General features: G+C 39.2%; 1 protein-coding gene across 3 annotated transcripts in view; it reads left to right on the forward strand.

Moving 5' to 3' along the window:
- Window positions 1–622: 622 nt before the first annotated feature.
- LOC133606006 (voltage-dependent calcium channel subunit alpha-2/delta-1-like) overlaps window positions 623–12,122 on the forward strand; it is a 115,763-nt gene continuing 104,263 nt past the window's right edge. The window contains exons 1-2 of one of the 3 annotated variants that reach the window (XM_072913290.1): window positions 623–1,386; window positions 10,542–10,621. In XM_072913290.1, coding sequence (XP_072769391.1) covers window positions 10,542–10,621 — 80 coding nt within the window. In that variant the 5' untranslated portion in view covers window positions 623–1,386. Of the gene's footprint in view, window positions 1,387–9,664; window positions 10,036–10,114; window positions 10,622–12,122 lie in introns of those variants that run through there. The other 2 variants (XM_072913291.1, XM_072913289.1) reach the window with 2 other exon arrangements.

Raw genomic sequence — 12,122 nt, forward strand, 5'->3', positions numbered from 1 at the left:
ATGACAGTATATATATATATATATATATATATATATATATATATATATATATATATATATATATATGTGTGTGTGTGTGTGTATATGTGTATATGTATATATACATTACATACGCATAAATAAATAAATATATATATATACATAAATAAAATAAAAAAATATATAAATATATATATATATATATATATATATACATAAATAAATATATATAATATAATATATAATACATATAATTATATATGTGTATACATAAGTCTTCTTATTTCTATTATTATTCTTTTTTTATTGTAATTTTTTATGATTTTAAAACATAGATATTTTATTTTTTGTCTATTTCAATTTTTTATACTACATTTTAGTCATCCTTATCCATAGATTTAAAAAAAATATATAATAAAAGATATTTTGTGTATATTAATTTTTTAAATATACAGTATATTTCTATTTTATATAGTATATTTTTCTTGACTTGCCCATCTTTAGATTTTTTTTCTCAGCCGTGAGGAGTCGGCGCGGAGACGTCGACGTGTTGCTTGGCGACGGACACTGGGCAATTCCCCAAACAGGTGGGTGGGGTCGGGAGCTGGAAACTGAGGCTGCACCTGCCGACACACACACACACACACACACACACACACACACACACACACACACACACACACACACACACACACAGAAAAATCATTGCTAATTCAGTGAGAAAAACAAGCTTATCTTTAGTGCGATGGCTCACACGGACATTTAGCGGATGTTCTTTTGTGACTCAGCAGCATTTTGGATCTTTGTAGCAAGAAAAATGTTTGTTGTTGACAAGTGAGGCGACCTCATGCTCATATGTCCTCTGGTGGACATCTTTACTTTACTCTACATCCTGACAGCAGGAAACTTCTAAGTCATTCAAAAAAGTTGGGCACAAAAGTTTCAATAAAGTTTATTTTTTGATTTTCTCTTATTTTCACAGGAGTTAAAAATGAAATAAGACTGTGCTTACTGTATGTACAGTACATGATCCACTGTACACTGGGCTTGTCAGGCACAAGACATTGATACAACATGGATTATACGTACATGTGTCACACAATATTGTCACACATCCACTTCTTTGTCACCTTTTGTTTGGGCGGTTAAAACCATTTTGGTGTTCTGTGTTTGGAGCAGTTATTTGGTTTTTCCTTTTCTTTGTGTTACAGACTTCACCACTCCTTGAGCCGGGCATAATTGCTGCAGGTGTGCGTAATTAACTGGCCTATTTATCCACACCTGCACGGGCAGAAAGGCACTGGCTGATTAGTCTTCGTGACACATGTCAGGACCTTGGATTCATGCTGTGGATTCTTCTCCTCAATTCCACTTCCTGTATGACTTTTCGCCTTCCTTCCGACCCAGGTAACCACTCTGTTCTTGATGTCATGTTTTACCTGTTGCAAGCTTTTGTTTCCCTTTTTGATGCACCGTAGTTTTTTTGTTAGTGATGGGTTGATGAGGCGTCATGAAGCGTTTCGACACATTGCAAAACTGTATTGATACTGTGTCGATACTGTGTCACTAAATACTGACATCTGCTGGACATTAAAAATCCCTACAGGCAACCTATGGACCGACTCAACTGACACTGATTTTATGCCCTAGTACAGGGGTCACCAACCTTTTTGAAACCAAAAACTACTTCTTGGGTACTGATTAATGCAAAGGGCTACCAGTTTGATACACACTTAGATAAATAAATATATTGTCATTTGTAAGTTACACGTAAGTGTGATTTAAACAAGAATAGCTAAATAAATACATTTTATATATATAAAGAAAATGGGTATTTCTGTCTGTCATTCCGTCGTACATTTTTTTTTCCTTTTACGGAAGGTTTTTTGTAGAGAATAAATGATGAAAAAAAACACTTAATTGAACGGTTTAAAAGAGGAGAAAACACGAAAACATTTCAAATAAAATTTTGAAACATAGTTTATCTTCAATTTCGACTCTTTAAAATTCAAAATTCAACCGACAAAAAGAAGAGAAAAACTAGCTTATTTGAATCTTTTTGAAAAAATTAAAAAAAGAATTTTTGGAACATCATTAGTAATTTTTCCTGATTAAGATACATTTTAGAATTTTGATGACATGTTTTAAATTGGTTAAAATCTAATCTGCACTTTGTTAGAATATTTAACAAATTGGACCAAGCTATATTTCTAACAAAGACAAATCAGTATTTCATCTAGATTTTCCAGAACAAAAATTTTAATAGAAATTCAAAATACTTTGAAATAAGATTTAAATTTGATTCTACAGATTTTCTAGATTTGCCAGAATAATTTTTATGAATTTTAATCATAGTAAGTTTGAAGAAATATTTCACAAATATTCTTCGTCGAAAAAACAAACTAAAATTATTATTCTTTACAATAAAAAAAATAATTTTTTTTTACTTGAACATTGATTTAAATTGTCAGGAAAGAAGAGGAAGAAATTTAAAAGGTAAAAAGGTATATTTGTTTAAAAATCCTAAAATCATTTTTAAGGTTGTATTTTTTTCTCTAAAATTGTATTTCTAAAAGTAATAAGAAGCAAAGTAAAAAATAAATGAATTCATTTAAACAAGTGAAGACCCATCCATCCATTTCCTACCGCTTATTCCAAGTGAAGACAAAGTCTTTAAAATATTTTCTTGGATTTTCAAATTCTATTTGAGTTTTGTCTCTTTTAGAATTAAAAATGTCAAGCAAAGCGAGACCAGCTTGATAGTAAATAAATAAAATTTAAAAAATAGAGGCAGCTCACTGGTAAGTGCTGCTCTTTGAGCTATTTTTAGAACAGGCCAGCGGGCGATTGATCTGGTCCTTACGGGCTACCTGGTGACCGCGGGCACCGCGTTTGTGACCCCTGCCCTAGTATATACAATAATATAAACCAAGTCATTGTATTTCATTTAGGATTATTTCATATCTTCATTTAAATAAAAATATTTTTCTATCTTTTTTAGATACAGTCAATAAATGTGAACATGCATCATAACATGGAAATCTAAGAGAACGTGTTGTGGATGATTGTGGACTGGGAATTTTTTTAATTTTATTTTTTTACACATTTTTATTAAAAAAAGAAAAGAAAAGTTTTTCCGACGTATTACATTTTAGACGATTTCTCTTCTTAGTTATTATTTCTCCGGCTGTAGAAAAGACCCGCTCACAGGGCACAGAGGAGGCGTCAGTGCGACACAGTTCGCGTATCGGTCACGTGACCAAAACAGCTCATGATCGGTCACGTGACTTTCTAAAAGCGGTACGCGCACCGACACAGGGTTTCGCTCTATGAGCTCGACGCATGCGCCGATGCATCGGTGTTGCCGGACCCATCACTATTTTTTGTTATCCACTTAAGTATTGCTCGTTATCCCTGTTTTGAGCAATTAGGACCCTTTTTTGTTCTTACTCCTGCCTGTTTTGTATCTTGGGATCCTTTAAAACTGACTGTGAAACAACGTCACAAAATAGTTGCATTTGTAAATTGAGACAATGTTGTTGGTTAGGAAATGATGAAATTTGAACCAAAAAATGAACCAAATTGCAATGGTTGTATCAGAGTCAAAACCGGACCTTGAAATTTTTTTGTCAAAAAGCATGTTTCAACGTTAGTTTTGAGTTGCTCAATGTCAGGACCTCATAGAACAAGTTTTCAACGTTGTTTCAATGTCAAGTGCCTGCTGGTAAAGGACTGTCATTGGCAAGTCAGATTCATTAGATTTAAAGTACCAATTATTGTCACACACACACTAGGTGTGGTGAAATTAACCTCTGCATTTGACCCATCACCCTTGATCACCCCCGGGGAGGTGAGGGGAGCAGTGAGCAGCAGCGGTGGCCACGCCCGGGAATATTTTTTGGTGATTTAACCCCCAATTCCAACTCTTGATGCTGAGTGCCAAGCAGGGAGGTAATGGGTCCCATTTTTATAGTCTTTGGTATGACTCGGCCGGGGTTTGAACCCACAACGTACCGATCTCAGGGTGGACACTCTAACCACTAGGCCACTGAGTACAGTTAGATTTGCACGTAGTTGACGATCAGGGGAGAAACATTTTGTTTATGCTACATGTGTGCGAGCAGGTATGACTGTCACTTCTGTTAAAATGTAAATTTATTATTCGGTTTGGAAACTTCACAGGTTTGCATGTTACTACAAATGTTGGTATCAATCCGATACCAAGTAGTTACAGAGTCATACATTGGTCATACCTAAAGTTGCTGCGTTCAGGGACGTACAGTATTTTCTGGGTTTATAAACAATAAATAAATGACAAAAGATTTTGTGATACTAAAAAATATTGATGTTATTGTTGCGTCTGACCAGTCTTCCTCTCAGGGAATTAAAGTCACTGGTCAATCCCAAGTTCTTTCAGATGACATATATGTTGAGTAAGAAGGACCATAAAGACAGAGTAGGAATATTATCAAGTTTTACTAAAGCTTTAGGAGACCAGTCCTACAGTGCGCTAATACCACCATCTCGAGGAGGTCTGAAAAATCAAACGGGAAGACACAACTTGTTGACTACGAAAACAGCCCCCACCCTGCCCAGAAAGGAAATCAGCCTCATTGTTCTAATACTGATAAGGTAAAAAGGGAGTGTGCTATACTCCCACATTCCAACCCTTCAAGGTAAAGCACAGATTTTACTTGCGGACATAAGATACAATTAAGCAAAAAGAGAACACATGGGAAAATATTAGCTGCTTTAAACATGACTATGAATAAAGAAAGAACTCTTAAAAATATATGCATTCTCCACATTATCTTTGTAGTATCGACGATGTCTGTGTAGATCCACCCATGGCATGTGTTTACATTCAGGAGCACTAGCTTGCTGTTAGCTATTGTATCCTCCTACGGTGTTTAGTGAAGCCTGTTTAGCTATTCCTCATCCTGCAGGGATGATACTTATAAGAAACGTACTTTATTTGTCGCCATGGAGGCGAGGATTAGTGATTTAGAAGTAGCTAAAACACTGAAAGGATGTTAGCCGCCAGCTAACTGTTTAAAGTACCGCTTGCAGAGAAGCGCCTCAGTGTTGATAGCGTCTCCTTTTTATTAAAGCAAAAATGCGTCCATTCTCCCTCATCAGTCTCCACACCGTTTTGGCTTGCAAGTACCCGTGCGTGTGCGCTGCCTAACATGCGCCTCTTACTTGTATTACCAGCAATGTCACGACATAACTGTCTTGTCTCTAAAACAAACAAACCAAAAAAAAGTACCCAATATTTTTCAGAGGCAGTATAGTACCGCTTGTAATTCATTAGTAACGCGGTACAGTATTTTTCGGAGTATAAGTCGCACCGGAGTATAAGTCGCACCTGCCAAAAATGCATAATAAAGAAGGAAAAAAATATATATAAGTCAAACTGGAGTCCGGCCAAACTATGAAAAAAAAACTGCGACATATAGTCCGAAAAATACGGTGCTTATTAGTAGCAGTATACCGTACAACCCTAGTAGCATGTGAGCTACATGGTAGGATCTTCAATGTCCAGCCATGATCAAGGGTGATGGGTCAAATGCAGAGAATAATTTCGCCACACCTAGTGTGTGTGTGACAATCATTGGTACTTTAACTTAACTTAATTGGACTGTGAGGTTGAATCAGAGTCCAAACAAACTTCTGTGCTTTGAATGATGGAATAATAAATATTTAGACCCCTCTTATGAGGGCCACTAATACTTAATATTAGCACATTTGAACAAACTTCTACAATAATTCATGCAGGATATTTGATTCATCCTTTCACTTTAATTCAGTAAATAGGTTTCCTTACTTTTTTTTTTTTTCTACACTTCATTCTCCAGGGAGAGTTGAGGTCTTAGCTCTGGTAAGAACATTCTAGACGCCTGAAATGCTTTATTCCTCCTAAAAGCAGATTTCACGTTTGGGGTCTTTGTCTCGTTGGAACAAGTTTCTGCCAGACGTCAGTTTCAGTCAGGACGTCTTTCTTGGTGGACAAAGTGAAACTGGCTTCACTTTGACACTGCAGCCTTCTGACAGGTTTGGAGCTTCATCAACATCTCATTCAGACGTTTCTGGGCCAAGCACCATACAGGAAACTGAGGGAGGACGTCTTAGTGATGAAACTGTTTGAAATTACCCCTGTCTTTAAAGTACCTTGTTGTTGTTGTGCAATACTATGACATTCAAGTAATACAGTACAGTATAACACTGCTGTTTGCTAGATGGAAACTGGCACACCACTCGCTAACTGACAACTACCGCAGTAATTTCCATTTGGCAACTGATGCGCTAATTGCTGTTGTGTTAATCGTTAGCTGGCAACTGGAACGTTAATTGCTCGCTGGTGCATTACCTGGTGCGTTAATTGCTAGCTGGAAACGAGCGTGCTAATCAGTGGGTGACAACTAGCACACTGATTGCCAGCTGGCAGCTAGCGCTCTAATGACTAGCTGGCAGCTAGCGCTCTAATGACTAGCTGGCAATTGGTTTGTTTATTGCTAGCTGGCAACTAGTGCTGATCACTAGCTGACAATTAGCTCACTAAAAGCCAGTTGGCAACTGGTGCGGTAATTCCTAGCTGATAACTAACGCTCTAATCAAGAGCTGACCGCTAGTTCACTAGTAGCTCGCCGGCTGTGTTAATGGCTAGCTCTGAACTAGCATGCTAATTGCTAGCTGGCACCTAGTGCGCTAATTGTTAGCTGTCTTAAATTTTAACAGTCCATCCATCCATCCATCCATCTTCTTCCGCTTATCCGAGGTCGGGTCGCGGGGCCAGCAGCCTAAGCAGGGAAGCCCAGACTTCCCTCTCCCCAGCCACTTCGTCCAGCTCTTCCCGAGGGATCCCGAGGCGTTCCCAGGCCAGCCGGGAGACATAGTCTTCCCAACATGTCCTGGGTCTTCCCCGTGGCCTCCTACCGGTCGGACGTGGGGGGTGTTCGGGTGGCATCCTGACCAGATGCCCGAACCACCTCATCTGGCTCCTCTCGATGTGGAGGAGCAGCGGCTTTACTTTGAGCTCCTCCCGGATGGCAGAGCTTCTCACCCTATCTCTAAGGGAGAGCCCCGCCACCCGGCGGAGGAAACTCATTTCGGCCGCTTGTACCCGTAATCTTGTCCTTTTGGTCATGACCCAAAGCTCATGACCATAGGTGAGGATGGGAACGTAGATCGACCGGTAAATTGAGAGCTTTGCCTTGCGGCTCAGCTCCTTCTTCACCACAACGGATCGATACAGCGTCCGCATTACTGAAGACGCCACACCGATCCGCCTGTCGATCTCACGATACACTCTTTCGTCACTCGTGAACAAGACTCCGAGGTACTTGAACTCCTCCACTTGGGTCAAGATACATTTTAACAGTAATAATTAATAATTCATGTTTTTATTATAAGTCTGAAGGTACAGTGAGTATGTAGATGTCCCTTCTGTTTCTAAACGACACTACAGTGTGTTGATCGATGTTCATTTCTATTTAATGACATTTACATTTGTGGAAAAATTGAAGGGGGACAAGAAAACAAATATTTAATAAATATGACAACCCCCCCTGCAGCACCTCTGCTGACCTCCTGTTGAAGATGTATGTCCTATAGCGTGCAAATAATTCACCAAAATAGAATAAATTGTTCACAAATGTTTCTAAAAGACGATTACAAATGGTATAGGTTGACTGTCAGGGGCGCCGAAAAGGGGGGGGTAAAGGAGACGGATTCTAGGGGCCCATGATGGAGGGGGGCCCAGAGAGGCCCCTAATGATGATGAAATTATAATACAGAAAAAATAATGACACTGTGTTGGGGGCCCTGTAAAGATTATTTTCATGGGGCCCAAAATCCCTAGCGGCGCCCCTGGGTTGACATTCTTACATCTTCCTTTCACTTTTCTGCCCTTTTGAGAGTTTGTTGGTCCAACACGAGTTCTGTCAAACTGATCTCACAGCTGCTGTCAATCATGGTCCCCAACAACTCCTTTGTAAGTGAACGTTGAAGACTTATGACGTCGTGTCACTTTTCAGTGTGTAGTTTGAGAGTAGTCATGTGACTGCCAGGCAGCGTTTGATTGGTGAAATGGCGTCACGTGACCAAAGTGTACATATTTTTTTGCATGCAGTAATAGATTATGAATAAATGTATAGGTGACATTGTAATGTCGGACGAGAAAATAGTCTTTCAAGAAAAGACGTCACTCTGTATGATAGCCAAAATTAATGGACATGTTATTTTGAGACACACATCAGTGAATGCATACTTGTTAAACTTGAGACCTCAGATTTCGGGGGTCGGGGGCGTGGTTGGGGGGCGTGGTTAAGAGGGGAGGAGTATATTTACAGCTAGAATTCACCAAGTCAAGTATTTCATATATATATATATATATATATATATATATATAAAATAAATACTTGAATTTCAGTGTTCATTTATTTACACATATACACACACACATAACACTCATCTACTCATTGTTGAGTTAAGGGTTGAATTGTCCATCCTTGTTCTATTCTGTCACTATTTTTCGAACCATGCTGAACACCCTCTCTGATGATGCATTGCTGTGTGGCATGCACAAAAGTGCTTTCATCAAATGCACTAGATGGCAGTATTGTCCTGTTTAAGAGTGTCACAACATTGCTGTTTACGGCAGACTAACTGCTTTACGGTAGACAAAAACGTGACTGCTGTTGTTGTGTGTTGTTGCCGCACTGGGAGGACGTTAATGAAACTGCCCAACAATAAACCCACATAAGAAACCAAGAACTCGCCCTCCATCATTCTACAGTTATAACGTGATTGGGCAGGTACGCTGTTTATATTGTGGGTTAGGACCTGAGTCCGCCTGAATTTCGGGAGATTTTCGGGAGAAAATTTGTCCCGGGAGGTTTTCGGGAGAGGCGCTGATTTTCGGGAGTCTCCCGGAAAATCCGAGAGGGTTGGCAAGTATGATGAAGGGCAAACTTAATCAACAACCATACATGTCACACTAAGAGTGGCTATATAAACAACGGCAACACTGTCATAAATCCATGCCATATAATGAAACCACAGTAAACAACAATGACAAACACATTTCAAGAGAATATTTGCACGGCAACACAACGGAACACATTTGCAGAATTCCCTGCAGCACCTACTCTTCCGGGACGCCACAATATAAATAAATGGAGAGATCTGAATAAAAGTCAATGTAACAAAGTAAAAGTAATCTTTGTTCATCAAAAAATACTTAAGTAAAAAGTATGTTGCATTAAAACTACTCTGACAAAAAGTTACTGTAACGAAGTACATGCAGCGCATTACTACCCACCTGTTATACATTACATGATCGATTGCTATATGACAACACACTGTGTGCGTGTGTGTGTGTGTGTGTGTGTTACATGTGATGTCGTTTACAAAATCACGTGCTAAAAGACGGAACATGGATATAATGCTTACAACACTGCTCTATATACATCCACATGTAAGTTGCCAACATGTTTAGGAGCCTAACATGAAATAGATGTTCATATATGTGGATGTTAAATATGTAGGAGCAATTACATAAACACTTCTTTAAAAATTTACTTAAAAGTGTCAATTATTAGAATTAAATATATAAATGTGTCATTAAATGTCAGTTTATTAAAGGTAAAATAAATCGTTATTTAATCTTTTTTTTTTTAATATTCAATTAATCAGTTAATGATGTAATGACACTGTTTAGGCCGGGGCTTCATCAATTTATTTGATCTGTCAATCTTTGAAAGTCAGTGGGCGGGTCTAACACCTGATTGGTTAATCAGCACTTCCGCTTGTCCGTGGAACTTTCGACCGGAGAAGCGAGGGAGTACTGGTCTGAAAGTGTGGAAATAACTCCGACACGTGGAATAAAATCCGCGACAGCAGGTCTCGCTTCCACCAGCTCTAAAACATCCCGAAAGGACGAGTGAATCTCCTCCTCAGCCGCCAGGTTTGCGAAGACTTCCAAAGTTCCGAAGCGTCGATTGGATTAGATCCCTATTAGCCCCGCCCACTCACTTTGATGGCTGACTTTGACAGGTGAAAATAAAATACGACATAATTAGAAGAAACCAATAAAACAAATTCATAAATATTAAAATAATTATTTCAATGATAAAATGTACTTTTACATTTAATACATTATGACACTTTTAGTAACACAGTTGTGTATTTTAATTCCAGTTATAATGAATAAAAGACACATAATTATTGAACTATTTATTTAATTTTGTCCCATTTGAACATCCGTAGTAAACTTCTGCAAAATCCTGCTCTTTCGCCTTTGCTGTTCTTCGAAAAGCTCTTTTTGCACATCGAGGAGAGCAACATGTCCACATTTGGACACGGCGTGCGCGTGTGTGCGCGTGCGTGCGCAGCCCCCCTATCTCCCCCACGGTCTTGTTCCGCGCGTGTAACGGAGCCAGTGGGAGTGGGGGCGGGCTGATGTGATTTGTGTGCAGCAGCAAGAAGAAGAAGAAGAAGGGCGACATTGTGGATCTTTATCATTCTTTTGGATTTATTTCTTGCTTTTTGTCCGTCTAAAGATGGATTACCGCCTGTGTGGACTTCTGCTTCTGTCGGGCTTGTCCTGCGTGTCCACAGGACAGTTCCCCAACGCGCACATGTGAGTACTAAATAAAGTGCCCGCTTATTAGAAGTCGTATTATTAGCAGTATTACGATCTTAGCAGCCTTTAAGGAATCAAACCACACAACTTAAGAACGCGGATATATTTGTTTGGAGGTTATTTTCGCGGCGTGACACATGCGCGCTCGGGGCGGCTGTCAAATGTGACAAACTTTATTATTTTATTATGTAAATGCACTTTATTGTGGTGGGGATTTGGCAGCGCTGTTGTCTACTTCCTGTTTGAACTTGCTTCTAACTACTCGTGGACAAAAGTATTGGGACACTGTTGCACCAAGTCCAAAATATTCCTCTGTGAGACAAAAGTGCTGTTTACACGGCAGCGTAGATCCTCTATTTGACAAGAGCACTCTGTTGTTTTGAATTCCTAAAATGCAAACCGAAGATCGTATGTTTGAGAAGAATGCTCTGCTGTTTTTACACGAACCCTGGTCAAAGATTGTCCATACAATAAGAACGCTATAATGTTTTTAAGGAAGGGCTGCAAAAAGATTGTCTATGCAAGACGACAATGTGCGGATGTTTTTAAATGCACAAATGCAATGTTCAAGGTCCTTTATATCATGTTCTACTGGTTTTACGACCCACTTGTCAAAGATCCTCTATATCACATAAGTGTTCTGCTGGTTTAAAGACCTCACGAGTCAAAGATCCTCTATATCACAGGAGTGTTCTGCTGGTTTTACAACCTCACTCCTCAAAGATCCTCTATATCATGTGAGTGTTCTACTGGTTTTAACGACCTCACGAGTCAAAGATCCTCCATATCACAGGAGTCTTCTGCTGGTTTTACAACCTCACTCGTCAAAGATCCTCTATATCACGTGAGTGTTCTACTGGTTTTAACGACCTCACTAGTCAAAGATCCTCTATATCACAGGAGTGTTCTGCTGGTTTTACAACCTCACTCGTCAAAGATCCTCTATATCACATGAGTGTTCTACTGGTTAAGACCTCAATAGTCAAAGGTAGGGAGGTAGGTCTTTATTGTCATTGCACAAAGATCCTCTATATCACAGGCATGTTCTGCTGGTTTTACAACCTCACTCGTCAAAGATCCTCTATATCACAGGAGTGTTTGCTGGTTTTGCATCGTCACTAGTCAAAGATCCTCTGGGAGTGTTCTGCTGGTTGTACAACTTCACTAGTCAAAGATTCTCTATATCACAGGAGTGTTCTACTGGTTTTACAACCTCACTCGTCAAAGATCCTCTATATCACATGAGTGTTCTACTGGTTAAGACCTCAATAGTCAAAGGTAGGGAGGTAGGTCTTTATTGTCATTGCACAAAGATCCTCTATATCACAGGCATGTTCTGCTGGTTTTACAACCTCACTCGTCAAAGATCCTCTATATCACAGGAGTGTTTGCTGGTTTTGCAACTTCACTAGTCAAAGATCCTCTAGGAGTGTTCTGCTGGTTTTACAACTTCACTAGTCAAATATCCTCTATGTCACAGGAGTGTTCTACTGGTTAT

The sequence above is a fragment of the Nerophis lumbriciformis genome, linkage group LG05 (assembly GCF_033978685.3).
Source record: "Nerophis lumbriciformis linkage group LG05, RoL_Nlum_v2.1, whole genome shotgun sequence".
Classification (NCBI taxonomy): Eukaryota; Metazoa; Chordata; class Actinopteri; order Syngnathiformes; family Syngnathidae; genus Nerophis; species Nerophis lumbriciformis.